Source organism: Anopheles nili, chromosome 2 (genome assembly GCF_943737925.1).
Source record: "Anopheles nili chromosome 2, idAnoNiliSN_F5_01, whole genome shotgun sequence".
In the NCBI taxonomy this organism is placed as follows: Eukaryota; Metazoa; Arthropoda; class Insecta; order Diptera; family Culicidae; genus Anopheles; species Anopheles nili.
Window position 1 is genome coordinate 29,490,116 of NC_071291.1, and position 20,815 is coordinate 29,510,930.

Genomic DNA, 20,815 nt, shown 5'->3' on the forward strand with positions numbered 1-20,815 from the left:
TCGGCGATTGAGCAAATTGCGGAGGTTTTTGTTTTAATTTTATCTCCAACCGCTCTGGGCAAACCGACATGCAAACGGGGAGGTTTGTTCAAGCAGGAAGAGCGTTTCACGATGACCCACATTTCGTCCCAGCCGCCAACGTGGTGTGGGTGGGGGAAGTGAGGGCAGCAACAAAAAAAAGCGGACTTGAGAATTTTTGGAAAAATAACCATTAGTCATTCGGCTGTGGCAGCGGGCTCGTGCCACTGCAATGTTTGTTTATTCGCTCGTTTTGCGTGCCAAAAGAAACGCTTCTTGCAGGCTCATAATTTGGGTGCCCTTTTTGGTGTTTTTTTTTCTACCAATGGCATGCAGTACAAAACGGTTTGGATAGCTCTGTTCTCTTATAGGGGTTGATGTTTAAAATACATAGTTTGGGAAGAATGTTTCATTAGTTTGGGAAGAATTTCTATCACTATGTTAAGAAACACATTGCTTGGTGCGGGTTTGAGAAACGGTACAATGAAAAGGTCTCTTCAGGGTGAAATTTGTAAAATATAGCGTAAAATGCATCCCAGAATGTAGTTTTATAAGTGGGAAGTGGTTAAAAATAGTACACTCTAACACAGATGTAAAATTAGCGGACAACAGAATGCAAAACCCCAAGCTTGCCCACGTGCAGAACGCAGCCAGGACGAAAACTTGTGCATATGTTAAGCACCCAAACCAGTGCTCCATCACTTGCATGGGGCTTGCTTACACGAATTTCGCCACACGTTCGCTGGTGCGTCCCCCTCCCACCCAAATGCAACATTAACCGCATTTTTCACCGACATCAGATCGCTCGGAATGTCGTTCGCCAATGCCCAATGGCGAGAACACCCCGTTCGGATCAAGCTCTCGATCCGCACGCAAAAACGCGCGGCACTCAAACGCGTGAGGATAAAACGGAACGGAGAATGGAAACAGGGCCTGACCAGGCGATAACAAAACAATGCCAGAACGAACGAAAACCGAACAAACGAACAGAGAGAAAAAAAAAGCAAAAAAACACACACAATCCGCGATCCTGAAGGTTAGGGAGTTAGAACATCGCTAGCCTTGAACTCCGTCTTGTGCCCGAATGCACTCCCCTTCGCAAGGACCCTTATCCGAGTGGGCTGAGTACAACGGGAGGGGGGTGGTCCTGGGTGGACACACAAAAAAAACGTAACAAAAAGGCGCCCAAAACAGATAGCGGCCGAGATCCGCCGACGTCTCCCTTTTCGGAGCCAAACGTCAAACATTCCGCTGATGAGCGTCGGGGAAGGATGCGCGCGTCTTCTATTTCGTCCGTGTACCGATCAGATTGCAATCAGGGAGCGCACAACCCGTTTGCTAGAGCGAGAGCTACCACCCAGCCAGAGCCAGCAGGTGTGAGAGGGAGCGAGAACGAAAAGAAACGAAAAAAAAGCAAAACCGCCTGCTCGGATGAAGTGACGAACCAAAGCGAACCTCTTCGACGAGGTGATGCACTTGGCGTGGTCTTTGCTGCTACCGTTGCTAGGGCCACCTTGTTCGACGTGGTCGCACCACAACACCTTCCTCATGCCCATCCTTAAAAGCCCTTTTAAAGGGGGGGCCCAAGAAGGACCCACCGAGGCAGCCGCCGATGATGCGCCAGTTGACGTGAGATGATGAAGAACGCCGTCGCATAGCAACTGGGGCGAGTATGAGAACGAGAGAGAGAGAGAGAGAGAGAGAGAGAGAGAGAGAGAGAGAGCAAGCAAAAGAGTGGTGGATGCAGCAGCAGCAGAAGAGACGGCTTCTGGAAAGGATGCGATGCGATCGTCGGTGTGCACAAATGATTTTAACACTTCGAAATCGAAACGTCACTCCATCGGGTCACTGTGGGGTCGAGAACGGGGTGAGGGTGATTAGTTCCGTTCGCTGTACGTTTATTTTTGAGTCCTTTTCGAGAGAGAAAATAGTTTTTTGTAGCTAAGGATGTTTAGAAAAACAAATTAATTGCAAATGGTGCACGTAAATTAATCGAGATATGCATGCTTTTTATTCATTCAACTTAGAGAATAATTTGGCGAATTAAGTCCAAGAACTATAACGCATTAATGCACTTCCAGGACATCCGAAAGAGTACTCTCATTACCCGAAGAGCCATGACAATCTTAGCAGGCTGTGAAATAGGGCCATAACGATATCTCATCGATTGATAAAAATTAAAAAAAAATCTACCCAGAAAAGTGCTTCTGGTGCAACAATTCTTACAACGCACGCCGCAGTGACAAAGGACACATTCCAATCCCACCAAACCAGCGAAAGCGGTTCAAGATCACGAAAAAGGATGGAAGTGCATCGAGCTCGAGGAGGATCTCGATCATGTCCCAGTTGGGGTTGGGGAGATTATTTCTTCGGTGTTCGAACACCCGGCAGAAGCGTACGTGTGCAATACTTTTCACCTGTGCTTTCGCGAACAGCACAACGGCATGTCCAGGGAGCGAGCCAAATTTTAGGACGTGCCGAAATGGAGGCATGGACCCACATTTTAGAATTTATAATGACTTACTCGCTTCCTACCGCGCGCCTTTTGAACGATCCTGGGTGAAAGGGGAGGGGGAGGGGAAGGTTTTTGAGGGGTTGGGCGGGTGGGGGAAACACACAACGTGTGTGTGTGTCTGGCTCCTGCTTCTCGCGATCACACGATCCGGCTTGAAACCGTTTGTCGTGCTAGCGAGATGTAATCAAACGATCCGCCCAAGCGAGAGAGAGAGAGAGAGCGGTGGGTGATTTAAGTTTTGTTTTGCTGTACCTTGTTTTCTTGATCCTTTTTATTTTTCTCTACCCCTTTTTTTTGTTGGCTTTGCATTTGAGTGGCCGTAAACCCCTACGGGCCGCCAAATTTCGTGGATGCAACCACGAAAATCACCCAAACGAGAAAGCGAGAGAGAGAGAGAGAGCGAGACAGAATTGGATGGTTCAAGACAAAACAACGATCGAAGTGAGGGAGGGAAAAACACGAGCAAAACCCACGAGTGGGAGGGAACCAACGAACCGGGAGAGTAAAGGGGGTGGGAAGGAAAGAAACGAGCCAACTAAACGCGAATAAAATGCAGGCTATTCACCTTCCCCTCGCGCTCGTCCTTGCCCTAAGGACATGTGGCGACGTCGGACACCGCGACGTGAAAGGAAGGCGCTTAAGCAGAAGTGCATTCTTGCAGGCTGCATGAGGAATGGTGCAGGATTTTGGTGCATCCCCCGGCCAGGAGCTAGCGGATGGGTCGGAAGAGGAGTGGTGCGTGATTTTCGTTTTATTTATTCTCTTCCTTTTACCCTTTCATCCGATAATCCTAAACCGCCCACCCAGCATGAATCGCCTGAGGATCGCGCATTGTGCGTCCTGCAGACGCCCGTGGTGGTGGTCGTGAGAAATACATGCTTAGATTCCTGAAATTGTACGTTATCACGGTAGGTTTCGTTTCCATCTGTTGCCCTTCTGTGTGTGTTGTTGTTGTTGTTGCTGTTGGGAGCTGATTTTGGGGTAGCCTTTGCAGTGATTATTCCCTTAATCACCAATTATCCGCGCTATCGGGACGCCTTTGGTTCTGTTGTAAACGAGCCGGGAGGCTTCTGCAGCGATCGAGAATAAATTGGATGTCCAATTTTCTGGTGGCTTTAATGTGAGAGACAGATCTTGTAGACTTTCTGAAACTACCTGGAGCATTTAGGTTGGTTTCTGGTTTACAAATTTACGTTTCAAAAATAAAAATTAAGCAACGATCAAGCTACTTCGGATAGAAAATACTCAAAACTTACGTGAAGATAGCTTAGTATAGCTTTTTTACGAATAGCAGAAGGAAGGGAATACATTTATCTAGTAGCTCGAATGCTAATATATGTATCCTGTTAAAAGAACTAAGTATAAAACGCATGAGATTAGAACGAAAAATGATCTGTAGCTAGCTATCAGAATTTGGCACTTCATAAGTCTTTATCGTGCTTCAATAAATATGCTTAATTAAATGCATTTATCGCCATCAAAACTCTCTTAATTCCGTAAAGGTTCAACAACCACGCATTCCCATCATCCTTAGCGGCGAAAGCTCCTCTCAAATCACCAGAAATTACGCCCATTTTCTCAATCACCATGGCTTTTCACGAACTCGTCTCGGCTGCCTGACCTGCCCTAGCATCAGTTTTTTGTTCCCTTTTTTTTTGCATGCTGATTTTGCCCAAACCGAATGCACCCGGACCCTTTGCTACATGGAGTCGCTTTTAAGCCCTCCCCCCATTCCCTCCCCAAAAACCCCGTAACCCGCCCACTCCCTCACCGAACTAACCGAGAATGTCATTGTCAACGTATCGGATAGCTGTCAAAATCGATCCGTAAACGTGTTTTGTCACACTCCGAGCTCGAACCGTGGGCTCACAGGAAAACCGATTCTTCGTCTCCTTCGGACTCCCTTTTTTTAGCCTGGTTGGGTTCACTTTACCTTTGGTGGAGGTGCGCACACACCCCCCTGCCACCCGCTCCCTTTGATGTCACCCCTCTTTTGGTGACGCCCTTTTTGCCGAAAACAGGGGCCGCAAAATCCTGCGGTTTGCGTGCAGTTTCGGGTTGCTCCTGCGGCACAGTTCCCTTAATCCTTTCGGTCTTATCGACGGTCCCCACCCCCGGTTGCTCAACCCTTCGCCCCCTCCCCCCCAACTTCCCACGTGCGGTGATGGTTATCGTGTTGCAAATGTAATCTTGGCAGCGAAATTTAACGGAACATTGACATCGCCTCTCGAACCCGGCCCGGTTTGTGTGTGCGGCGCCGAGAGATCCGATAGCTGAAGCATGCCGCCGGCTCATTTGGCCGTGTGTTCCGGCGTGGCCGGCGTCGGCAACCTGCCGGGGCGATGAAATGTAAAACGTGAAAAGCGTCGGCCGCGCAACACCGGGGCTATGGGGCAGGGATTTTTTTTTTTTGGTATGGGGATATAAATGTGTGTAGTATTTTTTTTGCTGTTGCTGTTTCTTCTGTTTTTGGCTTTCGTTTTTCCCTCCCCCCAAGTAAGCAAGGGGAACGAAAGGTGGGGACCCAACCAGGGGCCGTGCAAGTGCAACGGAGCGCCTTTACGATGTTGGCCAGTTTAGTTCGTGGTGTGCCAGGGATTCAGATGAAGCCTGAAGAAATCACACTCGATTGAAGGGCGCTCGGTATCGTGGAGGGATGGGAAGGAAAAGGGCCAGGCAGATCGATCATGTTTTGGCGCAAGGACCCCTAGCGACAAGGGAAGATTCCACTTTTCCGTGTGGGTTTTGTTTTTGTTTTAAATTTTAGCCTCAATTCCATTAACAATCAAAAAATCCTATGGATAGAAATGATCAATACGATAGTGGAATAAAATTTAACCATTCATTTATTTGAAGTTTAATTTAAAGCTTTAAGGGGACTTCCATAATTATGATTGCTCCATTTCAATTATTTCCTTAGAAAGACTCTGAATATGAGCCTTGGATAGGTCAATCTCACCTTTTGGCTTCAATTAGGTGCAACAATAAAGATTTTACCTTATAAAGCAGCGCAGCAACTGTGTAAATTATACATTGCAATAGGTTTTGTTTCTTGCATCCAATTTATTCGCATTTGAAAACTGATTTTTTACCTATATCCACTCTGTTAAAAAACATGTTTAGAAAAAGTCCATACCATACATGTTTTCGTTTTATTCTAGACAAGCACAACTTTCGCTTAACTTTAAGTTAATGGTCAAGAATCCCCATCTTCAAGTATTTACTTTTCCACATAATAAACACGTTTCGAAAACCATTCGAGCTACAACTAATAAACTCGCCTAAAAACGCGATCGCCAAACACCTTTTCGGCGTTGCAGGTAAAACATGCAACCCTTCCGCGATGCAACTGCAATACTTGACACGATGAGTCCCACGGCTTCGACCGGCGCATAAGATCGTACTTTTCCTTCTCTGTTTCTCTCTCTCTCTCTCTCTTTCTCTCTCTCTCTCTCTCTCTCACGCCGCACGATCGATTCGCAGGACGATCCCAAACACATCAGAGACGGTGCGTGCGATAAAAGCGATGGCGACCGAAAACGGGGCCGGGAACGGGAAGAAACAGAAAGAAAAAAAAAGCACGCCCGGCCACAATCGACACAAACGCCGCCGCCGCCCCCAGCGAGAAGGCGCCGCACATTTAAATCAGACCGACATTCCTGGGAACACCGTACGGAAGGTGTTCCAGTACGCCAAGCGCCTTCCATTTGCGGTTCGGCTCGAGGCCCCAACCATTGTGCTCCCACTGCCGAAATTACCTGAAAGAAAAACCAAAACCAACCCCCCTACGAGTCTGTTGGCCACCCGGGAGGGAGGGGGAACTGGTGGGAGAGTGCAAAAAAAATCACACACACTCACACACAACGTACACCGCGAAAGCATAACTCAAAAACGCCGAGCAGGAGCGTCTCTTATGCAAAGCACAACCATCGCCCTGAATTGGTCCGAGGTGGCTGTGAGGTGCGTTCGCGAAAAAAAAGGCTCACGCGAGAGAGAGAGAGAGAGAGAGAGTGCGCGAAAGAGGATCCTTTACGGAGGGGTTGAGAAGCAGCAACAATCTCATCCGTGCATTTATGCGCCAAATCGGCAAATTTGCATGCAATCACAGCGGTCTTTGATTTCCTGGAAACGGCAAAAAAACAGAGAATGCACCGACCGAGTGCAGCCACGCAGCATCAGCCCGGTTTCATCAATCCCGTGCTCTCTCTCTCTCTCTCTCTCTCTCTCAGGCTTTCATCAGCGGTCGTGCATTCACGGCGTGCCGATCGGTGGAACGTGCGCACGGAATGCATTTATGTGCAGGAGGGATTTTTCCATGCACGCACGTGCATCATTCGTTTGCGCCACCCAACCTGCTTTGATGGTGTGTTTCCATGGGGAATAAATGTGATGTTTTATTTTCTCCCAATACACAGTTTGGTTTTTTTTGTCATACCTCGTCGAGCACGCTTATCGTATCACAGCACTGATATCGCAGCCGACCCGGTAAATGAGCGCAAAATGGGAAACCTTTGAGAGTTGAAAACCATATTCAAAAAAAAAAAGGAGAAACAGCAAACCCGATCCTTCGAGAATGGGCCACAATGGGTGGCCGCACACGGCAGGAACGCGTCCGGATGATGAGTACGGATGGGAAGGATGCATAAATATAGCATAATTTGCATATAATCTTAGGGATAATAATGGGAAATAAATGCAGCTCATCATCTTGCTCCCATTTCCAAGGCGATCCGCATGCCGGGTTCCAGTTTGTTGGCGTATAAATAGGCTTTTTTTCTCCTTCTCCTTCCCGTTGGAGCTTTTTGTTGTTTCTTTTTTCTTTTTTTGTTTGCACGAACGATATGGGCTCCCCACTACATTTCGAAAGGCTCGAGCTGCGTGTTGGAAACACTTGGGAGCGTTAGTTTCAGCTTGAACAATTCATAGTAACTTTCCGTGACGTTGAATTGTTCAACAGCAGTTAAAAAATCCCAATAAATTCACATCACTTTTGGTTTCAACAAGGAGCAATATTTATTTGGCACCACACTAGCTGTGTTTTTCGTTTTTGGTGTTTATTTTTGCCCCTGAACGGTGCCGAGCCTCAGCATAAGATCCAACAGGGACACATTCCCCGGCTCGTTGGTGGCAACAGAATCGATCGAGGTGTTGTTGAGCTGCGTGTTGAACTCTTTGTACACCATCAAATCCAGCAGCAGGCGCCAGTTGAGCTGAGAATGATGTGAGGATGATGTTGAACACTCGATCAGACAACACCTGCACCGATACTCACCGTCCAACCGAGCGCAACATTAAACCAACCGGTGGCACCAACGCTAGTGAAATGGCCACTAAAGCAACACAGGAGCATCACAAACGCCCAGAATGGTTCGTCAAAACGTCCCATCGTTTGCGAGGAGCACAAGGTCTCGCAACGCCGGTGAGCTACTGATTTAAATAGCAAAAGGGCCAAAGGTTCGCCACCGAAACGACGGACGCACTTCATGCCCGCATGTGCCTCACGAAACCAGGTGAAGGTTTATTAGCTTCCCGAGCGTTGTGGCTCATAAAACGTGCTTCTGTTTTCTAGCACCTACCTCTGCAGATAAGCGGAAAACGTCTTCAACAGCTTCGCCTTCGATGGATGATTTTCGAACGCCCACGGCAGCAACAATATCGGAAATGGAGCCCGTGTGGCTTGAGGAAACCCAAAACCATCCCAACGCGAAGCATTGAACCTTTCCGCTCCGGAGGTTCGGCTCGAACCGGTTCGCAGTTTAATTAAGTTATCATTTCATGCAACCCAATCTCCATTACCTCAATTAATGGGATCGCGTTGTAATTTGCCTCGTGTGGCGGGAGTTCGACAGGACATTTACATAACCGCAACGATGCCGATGAGCTCGCGCGAGCTGAAAAAAAGGGGTTCATCTTCGCCCCTTGCTTTGCTGCGTAATGACAAGCCGGTTCCAACGGACGTGCAAATGGGTGCAAGCGAACGCCCCTGGGGCCACACCAAGCCGTGTTTCGATCGACTCGCGATCGCTGCGAACGCTGGATCGCCTGCCAAAGCTTGCACTGACCGCCTGCAAATCCTGTGCAGCGACAAAACGAACGTCATGTTCCCGTCCAAACCCTGGCCGGGTCCTAACGAGGGTTTAATTGATAAACTCTGTTAATTTGTAATGGCCGATAAAGATACACATCTAGTTCCCGCGGTTGGCAGTGGTGGGTCTTCGCGAAAAGGTGGATCACCCGGTTCGTCCTCGAGCCTGTGGTGGGAATGGAGCACGCGGAGGAGAGTATGGGCATCTATGGGAGGGATGATTGACACGCAAGCGAATCATTTACCACGGCACGCTAGGATTGGCAAGAGGCTGGTACACGATCGCAGCATCATAATCTGGTTTGTGAAGGGGTTGAAATCGGCAGAGAAATAACGAACTGTTGGATGGGAATCTGCTAATCTTAAGTGGCTGAATATTATAGAACGCATGTAGTTATTTGGCATAAATATGAGGTGGCAAATTGTTTTAACAATCCAGCAATAATTCGGAGACAATATCCTTAACAATAAATCGAAAGAATATATGAAGCAAAGATCCCTCCTGAATAGGGTTTTAAAATTTTCTTTATAAATTCAAAATTGTTTCAAATGTTGTAAGAAAAAAATTATCTAATCTGTCAAAAATTGTAGCGAGAACTTTATCCATGGATCTCGAAGCCGTAGTAAAACTACAGAAAAAGGGAACGAGATTAAGAAGGAATCGGAATTGGAATAGGAAAAAAAATGCCCGTCGTGTACGCATGTCTTCATCCGACGGTTGCCAATAGCAACACTCATTCGTCACATTTTCTCGAATCATATTTCCCTCCTTTTTGCTACCTTTCCCCACCGGCCATGCAGCAGAAACACTTTTTCCCCAAGCCGAAGCACACAACAAATAAAGAAATCCGCAATCGAACCGACCACAGACTGGCCATTTAACCGGCCATCAAGCGAGGAAACGAGAGCTGGCCAGAGGAGCTGGCAACGCCCAGGTCGATCGTGTCCTTAACGCGATTGCATTTAATGTCGCATTTTATGTGCCTATCGTTGCAACGATGATGAGAAGGCTGACGGGTTTTTTTGTTGCTTCTGATGCTGCTGCTGCGGCTGCATTCATTCCTCTTCTGCCCTTCTGCAACATGTTTTTTTTCTTCTGCGGTGATTTCGTTCGCTTTTCCTACGAGAATTCCACACCCGTACAGTGCCGTTAGCCACAAGGGAGTACACACACACTCGTTGGGCACTTTCCAAGCCCTGCGTGCAACCCGCCCCGAGGAAATGCCACCAACGGCAGTTCCATTTCCATGGCTACCATTTCGGGAAGGTGTGTTAATCGTCGCATTCCTGCGCGGCACCACGCCACACTGACGGATGAGTCCCAAGCCCGAGAAGGTTTGCGTCCCTCCTTTGGCTCCTTGGGTTGGTCTTTGGCGCTGTAAAAGAGCCACTGGAATGCATGAATTGCATCAAATCCCCGGGGCGTGTGCAGGGCTCGAGCTTGGCCAGTTTCGCGCCCATCGATGCTCACGGCTTAAGATAAGCGAGGCCGTGCAAGTGCATCGTCGAAACTGGGGCCGGTTGGGTGAGATTTCTTAACGTCTTAATCATCGCCCGATGCCCGCGAGCATGGGCGTGAGCAAATCACACGTCCCATCGGAATCGAGTTGAAAGGGATCGGATTAGGTGAATGGTGAGAGAAAAAAATGGCTCTATTTTTTCGGTTTTTCCTATTGTGAGTTGCAGAGGAGAAAGAGACAAAGCGAAATTGAATGCACTAAGATGCATGTTAGACAAGAATTGTGATCCGTTGAATTTCAACAAATTGAAAAATAAACTATTATTTGAACACCTTGTTAGAACGTGACAATATTTGGAATCTTTCTACGATATCAAACACCTTTATTTTGCTTTTACAATTCAAAAACACTGCACGCTGTATTTATTGTGAAAAATTGTACCAAAAATACTAACGAGCGATTACGGGGATCCTTTTAACACCACTGAACAATGTCGTATCTAAACTATTAGGGAGTCATGTCGGCAGGTGCCGCCGTTGTTGGAGGTGGCTCACTAGACATGTCGGGTGCTGCGGTTGTGCTGGATGTCGTACCAGCTCCATTTGCCGGTGCTGTGGTCGTTCCAGCCGTGGTACTCGTCGTTGTTGTCGTTGTCGTCCCCGCAACCGTCGTTGTTGCATCTCCATTTGTTGCTGGCATCGGTGGCGGTGGCGCCGGAGAACTCGGCATCGGTTTCACCATTGGTCCATTTTCCGTCGACATGCTGATGCAGTTCGGGCACACCACGTTCAGTACGCAGGCATCGCACGTTACATGTATGGTCGCGTTCTTTCCACCCACGTTGACCATTTCTACAGATTCGCTGCCGCTCTCGCTGTCACTTTCGCTATCGCTGTCGAAGAAAATGGACAAAATGTCGTCCTTGGGTAGTTGACGGATGGGAAACGGCCCACAGAGAAATCGATTAAAATTGTTATTCAAAAACAAAATTTGACCGGTCTGATCGGTTTACTTACAAAGAAATCACCGGAAGCGCACACCGGCACCCACTGGTTGGCCACGAGAGACACCAGCAGGACGAGTAGCAACGTTTTTCCCTGATGCGGCATTTCCGAAAAACGAAAGACTTCAACACAAGCGACGAACCGAGCAACCGGACACAATTGGCACAGCACAATGCTGACCCGCCGGCTTATATGTACCACTGGGGCGATTACGTTGCCTTCTCAGCGCCAGCAGGTGCTTTAACGTTCGCATAATATCGCTCGGGGTCATCGAGGTGCCATCTCGCGTAACGTTCTTAACCGCGCGGGGATGCCTAAAACGAGCTAAAGGCATACGTGTAAAGGAAACCCATTTTTGTGGGCAGACATTCAAAATTCACACCCACCGGCAACACGCCAACAGGACCTATAGCCCTGCGCGCTAGCAGCACTGATAAGAGATGATTGGATTTCAAAACGACCGCTCGAAGGGCGCTCATAAAACAGATTGTGCGACACCGCGTGACCTGGAAGCCGTCAACAGGAGAAACCGTGCCTGGGCAAGCATAAAACAGCTGCATAAACAGCCCGGAAAACCCCCTATCGGGTGGGTGGGGTGGCATTATGCAAAGTGCAGTTCTGGGGGGTGTAGCCGGAACCAGTCCTCTCTCCCTCCCTTCCCCCGACGTCATTGCTTTGTGAGGTGATGAGAGCGGACTAACCGGATCGGAGCAAGATAGATCGGCTACACTTTGTATGGGGAAGATGGACGGCATCCGTGTGAGGCTCTCAATGCCACCCGCCCAAAACACTTAGTGGGGTTCATATAGCTGCTTATGCGCGTATAACCGGCGCCAGCACAGAGGGTAGCAGAAATGGCGCAGTATCCAGCATCTGTACGTAAATAAAATGTGCCCATCGAGTGACCAGGCGCATAGACAATTGCCCGTTTTGGCACTTGTCGATTTATGTGGTGTGCATCGTCCCACGTGCATTGAGCAATCGAAACCCCCCGCCATAAAATATCTTCGTACGTGACATAACATAGTACACATGTGTTTTAAACGCTACTACTTTCGAACTCGCGCCCGAGTTGACACGTTGAGCGCGTTTGTCCGTCACTGTACCGGGTGCACCCTTCAGCCGATCGTTATCACGCAACGAAAGGCGTGTTGGCGGAAAGGGGGCGGAAAGTGCACCGCCGCCTCGCGCAGGCTTTTTAATTTAATTACCGGACAAATTATGATACTTACGCCGGTCGCTCGATTTATCAAATCATGCAAACCATTACCATTTGGCACCGCGTGCTAATGACGCCGTTAGATAATGGCCGTTGTGGCGACGAGTGGAGGCGATCGTGAGGACAATTACCTGCGCAAACACACGCTCGTAAGGACCCCGGAGGCTTATGCAGGCCGTGCAGGCCGATAAGGTTTGTAACTGAAGGGCTTGTTGGCTTCGGAAACCAGCCATTACTCATCTCGGCCACCGGTGGCCGCTTCCTTGCTGGGCCTTTTGCCGTGGTACTAACTGTTTCCCTTCCGGCGATAAATTGGAATGGAAGGGCTTGGTGACGTGGTGACAAACCCGTTGGCAGGCCAGGGTAACGGTGTGGAGATCGTACAATGAAAGTTCAATTGCACATCGTTGACCAAACGGTCATTGAAAGGTTCGTTCATCTGCGTAATGAACGACTATATCGGCATAACACGATTGCACAAGGCTTTACAAGTTAGTGCTTAACTGATGACTAAACTAAGATGATCTAATACAGTTAGCGCACGAACTTCCCTCGTGATTGAGGATTGTGAGGATCAGAAACATTGGTTTTTTGTTAGCATCATTTGTGCAGTGTAACACACTAATTGCAGTTATTATGCTGTTGAGTGTGCTTCCGTTATTCTTGAAACGGACAAACTGTATTTTTTATCTTCTACTCACATATCCTTTTGCTTTCGATAGCAGCCGACCAAGCCAGTGCGAACTGCGTAACGCATCGAATGCAACTTTGTCCGTATGCAGTGCTTCTCTCGGTGCACGCCGGGGAATGTGAAGAATTTCCTGAAAGCACAACGCAAGAAAGAGCTAGCGTGCGCTAACACACAAGCTTTGCTTTTCAAATTGCACAAGCAACAGTGCCAGTGTTTCTCAACCCCCCGTTACGGAACGGGGAAATTCGAAAGATAACTTTCCGTTCACAAGGTCGCTATCGATGCACATGACTTCAATCAATTTACGAAATAATATGGTGTTTTTTTTAGAATCGATACAACCGGCAGTGCAAAAAAATCTCTATTTTGCTAACAAAACTTAAGCTCATGCAATAGAGCAGTAAAAAATAATGATTTAAGCCCTCGCACATGCCTGTGTGCCGGCAATGTTCAACCGACGTAATAAATTGGATCGCTCCTTTTCACTCAAGATGCATCCCGTCGTTCGTATGCTCCGTTTTTCACCTTTTTTGCACTCCATCTCTCCCCCCCGTCTCTCGACAAGCTAATTTATTTTAACACTTTCAGGGTCTTCACCCCGTCCAACGCATGATGCAGGTCTTCGGGTGCAGCCACTGCAACTCCTCCACCGGCAGGGATCGGCTACGCACTAATTTCGCTTACGCGAGTGTTCCCGTCCTTCGCGGCCCATGTTTTATGGTTCCTTATTTGTGCCATCGCCCGAAATCGGTACCGGTCCGGACCGAGTTTGCTAATGGTGGGAAAGTTTTCCGGTTCATCGAACTGCCTCATACGGCGCATTCCTTTGCGGCCATTAAACATTCCCAAACGCCCCTTCCGAAGGATGCTGGCCCATCCTTTTCATTGTTTCGCACCCGATGCAGTCGATGGTCGATGCAGCATGCATCGTGGTGGGTTGGGGAATTTTTGTTTACCTTTTGCCGCTGGAATGTGGGCCTTCCCGGACTCGACGAGGCACCGCAGCATGAGTCAGTATACTCCCGTTTTCCGCGTTGTTTCTAAAATGAACGAACAGTTGTTTTTTTTTGTTCAACCCGAGAACCGGATCTGGAATCTTTCGGTCAGCAGGATACACACACACACACACACACACTTGACATTGGTTGTTGATTTACTTCCATTTATTATCATCGCGCTACCGTTGCGCACCTTTTACACGTCGGGCCAAAAATTCCATTTTCTCCTAACAGTTTCAATTCACGTGTAGAGGTGTTGATGTCCTTCAATACCTCGCATGTCCTACAACAATTCTCACACTCGGTTACGTAACTAACAACGGGATTTCATAGCGTTCGAGAATTCAAATTACAGTCCAGTCTCAAGTAAGAGCTTCATGACTCAAAGCACGCGTGCACATCGGTCAAAGATGCCACGGATGCCATGTACACGCCAAAGATGTGTGGTGTTTCGTGTGTGTGCCTTATCGAAATATACATATTTATAGTTAAATTTGCTTTCGCATAACATTTTTTCCTCCATTTAATTGTGTGTTCGGTTTCACTTTGGCGTAGGAAAACAGATATATGATGGTTGTGATTTTTGTTTGCTTCGTTCGTTTCAGCAAATTAGTATTATGAATCGGTGCCCGATCCCGCGCGCAACTTGTTGTTAGGTGGTCCCAATCCAATTCCTAAGCTAACTAAGACCAAAAACGCACCATCACTCCTTGACCCGTTTGTTGCACCAGACAGCAGCGGGAAAAGAGAGAGTACCGGAAACAACTTTCCCTAGAATTCGAATCTTTGCTTTCGCCAAAACGAACGAAAAATATCCAAAACATAACGCTACAGCAAAACAATGATTCGAGAAGAAGAAAAAAAAGGGAACGAAATAATAATAATTTCTATCACTCATGCCAGCCTCTCCCAAGCAGGCATAGATGGCGGAGAAATTAATTGCGAATGGGTTCTGTCTAGAGAACGATAACAAACAAAAGCTAAAGGCAGTAACAAACGATGATAGGATCGGTCGCGTTTTGCTTCTCAGCCCTGGCTCGAAACAGCGAACGATCAAAACTAATCACGCCCCGTTATGGATCGGGCAATGGTCCTCCCGGGCCCTGCTGGAACTGCATGCTCGTGGTCGGAGTCGGTAAGTTCGAGTCCAGTTCAGCGTTGACCATATTACTGCCCATACCGGGTAGCACGTTACTGCCCCCGGCCAGTTGCGCCCCCAGGCCAGCTGAATTTTGCGCGACAAGTGCGGACAGATTGCGAATCTCCGAGAGACCCTCGCTGGACGCCAGCGATATCGACAGCGGTGACGTGTGATCAAGTGAACCGACGGCATCTGCGAAAGGAGAAGAGCATTCCCGTAGTGAGTCGGGATGTGAACCAGTCGGGGATGGTAAAAATCTCACCGGTGCGATCGGAATCCGGCGACTTGGCCACGCAGCTGTTCACACGCAGCTCCTCGATGGTGTCTTCCATCCGAATGATGATTGCCTTTTGTGCATCGTATTTATTTTCCAGGGCCTAAGAACATTACATTAAAACATTATAACACCTTATCGATAATATTTTTCAATCATAATCTGTGCACCTTGTTAAGGTGATAGAAATAAAGAAAAAAATGAATGTAATCATCCAAAAAGCTATCCTATACCTTGAATTTCTCCTGGTACTCTTCTTTAGATGTTTTCAGCAAGCGCTTCTGCAGTGTGATCGTTTCCTCGCGCTTAATCAGCTGCTGCTCCAGTTCCGCCTGTCGCTCCTTGGCCGTGTCGAGTTGGGCCGACTTCTGCTGTAGTGAAAATTTAAGCTCTAGCAAAGAAAGAAAAAAAAACCCACACCGTTAGCGGCCACACCCTCGTTGTGCCATCACCCTGCGCCGTTGCATTTCTCACCTTTCCACTCATCGTGGTAGTTCGCCTTCGTCATAGCAATTTCCGCTTCACGTGCCCGCAAACGCTCCAGCTCGGTCAGCTTCTCCTTCAAGCGCAACTGCACCTCACCCATCATAAGCAACTCCGACTGCAGCCGTGTCAGCTCCTCACGGTACTGCTTGCCAAGGTCCGCCTTTCCGAGCGCGTGCCGCAGCTCGTTGCGCGTATCGAACAGATCGCCCTGCGCTTGCTCAAGCTGTGTGTGCATCTCGTTCCGTTGGTTCGTTTCATCGTTGATTGCCACCTGCAAGGCTTCCACCTTCAGCTGCAGCTCCTTGCACTTTTCCTGCTCTACGTAAAGCGACTCCTTCCAGCGAACACACTCCCGGGACGCTTCGGCTAGCTCGACATTCGTGCTACGACGCACCGTGCTGAGTTCCGCGTTCAGTGAGGCAATTTCACGCGTCAACCGCGCGACCTGATCCTTCAGCGCCTCGTTGTTCTGCTCGAGCGCACGAATCTTGCGACTTTTCCCCAGCAACCTGCGGTTCCGCTCGGCGTGTATCTCCCGCCGGTGCCGCTCATACTGCAGCTGCAGATGCAACAGCCGGATGTGGTCCTGGTAGTACGACTCAGGCAATGCGGCTCGGTTACCGCCGGCTTCGGCCAGTGCGGATCGCGTTTTGGCGCATGTTTCAATGTACTGGTCGAGCATCGCATACGGATCCATGCGACCCCCGGCAGCGGCCGCACGCTGTAGCTGCTGATCGTGTTGCATGCGCGAAATGCTGTTCTTAAAACGCAGCTCCTCCTGCAGTATGCCATAGAATATCTGTTCGTACGGTTGCGGCCAACTGATGATCGTTTGCGTTGCCGTTGCGATTGTCGTAGTCGACGGAACGGCCACCGCCGTTCCCGCTAGCTCTGCTTGATGGTCGGTGCGCGATCGAGCGGAAGCAAACGATCCCTGGGGGTGCTGCTGCTGCTGCTGTTGGGCCCCGTGGTGCGCACGTTGGTACTGGACATGGCTGCTCGGTGTGATCACGGTTGTCAGGTTGTTGCGTAGCTGCCGGAATAGCTCCAGATTGCGCGTAAGCTGATCGGTCGAACGTTGTTCCTGCTTCCGGTGGAAGTGTGTCGCTGCCGAAAGGGCTTCTTCCTCCGACGGACTGCTATCCGCATTGCTTCCCGCACCCTCCGGAGATGAAACACTGTTCCCACCACCGTTGGTCGCATCGATCAACCCCTGAACTCCGAGCGGACGCTGCTTCACGATGGACACCGAGTCGAGCGGTAGCTTCGGGTTCGCCTTCATCGCATAGTGCTTCAGATCTGGCAATGAGTGACGCCGGTGCAGTCCACCGAACAACAACCCACCCTGTCCGAGATGGTGATGATGGTGTTGATGGTGCAGATGAATATGATGGTGACACTGATGGTGATAGTACAGGTGTTGCTCCTGTAGCCCGTGCTCAACCGGCTGCTGACGGTGCGCCGACAATGGTTCGGGGATTTGTAGCTGCTGGTTCGCGGCCAAACCTCCCCGTCCGATCGTGACGAGCTGCGTGGCCATAGTGGACCCGTTGCGGATGAAATTCCCACTCGTGTCGGCCGGAGACGTACCCATGCTGTAATAGGGATCGCTCGAATCCACCAGACAGTGGCTGTGCAGGCGTCGCCGCGTGTAGTTTATCACCGACTGCGAGTTCTTGAAGTGCAGCCCACCCGCCGAACAGGGAGACCCTTCCCCCTGGTCTTGATCCTCGTCCGCACATAGATCACGAATAGGGACGGCCGTACCGACCGGCAGCGACTGCGAGTGGTGCATGTGGGGACTGTTGATGTCATTTACCTCCTGGTCCTCTTGGCTTAGATCACCGGGTCGCAGCGGTACGGGCTGAATTTGCACCATAGGCGATTCGTTTCGACTCGATGGCAGCGGCATCGTCGACATCGGCAGTTGTAATGGTTGCAGATCGATTGGCAGCGGGCTTGATGGCACACTGTTGCTCGTGGTCGACGTTGCGGACGCCACCGTTGTCATCGTCGTCGTTGTTGTGGTCGTCCCCGTGTCAGACAGCTGCTTCAGGGACTGATTGCGATCATTGACCACACGGAGCAGCTTTTTGGAAGTGACGACCGGTTGTGAGTAGTCGTAGTTGAAGTGCGATTGTGCCGCATCCTTCTTGATCGGCGACGCCGGCTGTGAGGGCGTCCAGATGGCACGGGCCGTCTGTGGCTTGACCGAAGTAGGATACGCCGGGCGAACCGCTGCCACGGGTTTGCTATCCTTCAATGGGGTCGTTTCGGGTGTCGCTTCGACTGCCGCTTCCGGAGGGGACGCTCCGTCGGCTGCCGGTGGTTGTTGGGTCGGTACGGTCGGAATCGTGCAGTTGGGCGTGGGGATAGGCGTGTGCGGTACCGTACCCGCCGTCGGAGGCGGTGTCGGTTGCATGAGTGTGCTGTTTGGTGACCAAAACGAATTCTGCGCCGCAATCGTTGAAAGCTGCTGGTCCAGCGACAGTGTGTTGAAAAAGTTCACATTTGCTTTCCACGGAAAAACGAAGGCATCGGCACCACCGTCCGCCGAGTATTCATACGGTTTTATGGGTGTCATGTAGCAAGGACATTCGTTAGCCCCGGACCCGCTCGTCACCGACAGCTGACCGTGCGAACTCTCCAGCGGTTGAGGATCCGGATTGTCGAGTGACATCCGGGCGCATTCGTTCACAACATCGTGTGGTTCCATGTTTTTCCACCGCTGCTGACTTATCTCGCTATCCCGATCGGAGAGGACGAGCCGCGGGTGAATTTTCACCGTGTCGAGCAAGGGCTTAATCGTGTGCTGAAACACGGCCTGTCGTCCACCGGATGCGTACTCCTGCTTGAGGAAGCCAACGAAATTACACGGATACATGCCGTATAGCCGGGTGAACAGTTCGTACAGGCCAAACTGCAGGTGGATTAGCTGATACTCGGGAAGGTGGGCCTCGTTTTGATTCCACGTGGCTAAATAGTTGAAGACTTCGAATAAATCCTGCACAAAGCTGCCCATCGCCAGCGGTATTACCGGCAATAAATCAATGATGCAGAGCACCGCATTGATCAATGAAGTGATATCCTTTTCCACCTTCGATAGCTTTAGCACGTCCTTCACGAGCTGGTGCGTGCCGACTTTGTACAGCCACAGCGGCCGCTTTTGGATGATATGCCCGAACAGGGTAAGTCCTAGTGCTCTTGACGTCCCGTTGCGTATCCATTCGGATAGGCGATCGAAAATGTGCTTGTCGTGCGGTTGCTGGACTTTCACAAGAATTTCCACAATGCGTATCGACGACGTGTGCCCGAAATACTCCATCATATTGCACGCCAGCCACGATTCTTTTGCTAAAATTGGAAGCAATTACGAAAGAGGATCTCAATTCAAAATCTATTGCAAAAAATTTTGAAACTTAACTGTATAATCTTGAATCTATAAACAAGAAATCTTGCTTGATAAACCCTGAGTGGCATGGAATGCTTTTAGACTGTGTTTATAGACGGCTCATTAGGTAAGGTGACTGGTTATCGATACAAAACCGAATAATAATAGCAGTATGGTTGGGCCCCGTGCCTTATTAAAATTTCAAAAATTTAGTTTGAATAGTTTACTTTTCTCTTTACCCGTTTGAGACTATATGTGGCAAAATCAGATCAAATAGTTGTTAACAACATCGTGTTAGTTAAATACAAAATCTACTTATGCTATTGCCATACTTACTGGAAGAAAATATCTCTTGGAACTTGCGCTTCACTTCGTCGACTCGATCCATGCAGTTGGACTCGAGGTCGTCAAATAGCTTAGCAACCTCCATCGTTACCCGATACAACGATCTGTTCTGAAGATTACGTGGATTTACGTGGCTGCTGGTAGCGTAATTGTCCACCGCGGAGGGACAAAAAAGCAGACGGATGGTAAGCAAGATTTGACAATGTATTCCTTTCCGCTGCAGTATCCGAATCCGCGACAAAGGTGCTGAAGGTGTTTACTTGCGGTAGTTAATTGGTTTCGTACTAACATATTTTAGTGGAGCCTTCGGCAGCTCTGCTACAGAATACAAAGAAAAGGTTTCATTAGCTACAAAAAGCTACAGATTGTCCTTCTAAGTGAGCGACATTTTTCTTCTTCACTTGCTTACTCCCGAAATCTACCGCCAATCTTGAAAACCTCGGTTGCCCAAGTGAAGAAAAGGGGGTGATTGCCTGCATGTCAAACAAAATAACGAACCTTCCACACCTATGATAACGGACGTGAATAATTCTCAACTTATTTGCCAAAAATAATTTTGCCTGTCTCACTACACTTTCAATCATTGGCTTCTTTTTCGGCAATCTTCTTGATGCGTCTAGCTTGAAACACGCGATACGGCATGACTGCATCGATTCCTACATCTTTTCTTATTTAAAGGCATTTTATAAATGTAACAAATGGTAAGGATATTTCATAGTAAAATGACCAACTGCTTTTGACCGTATATCCCAACCAATATAATTGTTAAATGAACGTAACCTGTCCTACAGTGATCTACACAGTGGTGTGTTGAATGACCTAACCTAGAAGCTGTTCCAGAGCAATGCACCGTAAGATTTGGATTCGCTTCAGCTTCGTTGATGTCGATAGTTTTAATCTTCGCCCGGTATCACAAAGGCGCAAGTAAACGACTTATAGCTTAATCTAGTATGGTTTCATGTGACATGACCTAAGCATGTCCTAGAGCAGGAATCTTAACATACAGAATCAATAAGCTAAGGTAGAAACAATTGCCCAACAGCACAAGGAAAAAACAATATCGATCAGACTGAGTAGATTGTAATTAAAGACATGCTGAAAGCAAAAAAACACTTTCGCGCACCTATATTACGTGGCTCTGAACATTGTATCGCTAGCTACTGTAATTTAGCGTGAAAAAAAGGTTCA

General features: G+C 48.8%; 2 protein-coding genes across 3 annotated transcripts; both read right to left on the minus strand.

Annotated features, from left to right (window-relative positions):
- Positions 1-10,429: 10,429 nt before the first annotated feature.
- On the minus strand, positions 10,430-11,560 carry LOC128732195 (syndecan-3-like). 2 transcript variants are annotated; one of them, XM_053825364.1, is made up of 3 exons: positions 11,469-11,560; positions 11,095-11,406; positions 10,430-10,999 (listed from the first exon to the last, which is right to left on the minus strand). In XM_053825364.1, the coding sequence occupies exons 2-3, from the start codon at positions 11,185-11,187 to the stop codon at positions 10,586-10,588; spliced, it is 507 nt and encodes a 168-aa protein (XP_053681339.1). In that variant the 5' UTR covers positions 11,188-11,406; positions 11,469-11,560; the 3' UTR covers positions 10,430-10,585. The 2 variants fall into 2 exon arrangements, with proteins under 2 accessions (XP_053681339.1, XP_053681341.1); XM_053825366.1 differs by having other exon boundaries at positions 11,095-11,396; positions 11,469-11,545.
- A 2,594-nt stretch (positions 11,561-14,154) lies between these two features.
- On the minus strand, positions 14,155-19,712 carry LOC128731013 (uncharacterized). The gene is made up of 5 exons (XM_053824108.1): positions 19,619-19,712; positions 15,880-19,245; positions 15,639-15,796; positions 15,394-15,508; positions 14,155-15,323 (listed from the first exon to the last, which is right to left on the minus strand). The coding sequence occupies exons 1-5, from the start codon at positions 19,710-19,712 to the stop codon at positions 15,064-15,066; spliced, it is 3,993 nt and encodes a 1,330-aa protein (XP_053680083.1). The 3' UTR covers positions 14,155-15,063.
- Between the last annotated feature and the right edge of the window lie 1,103 nt (positions 19,713-20,815).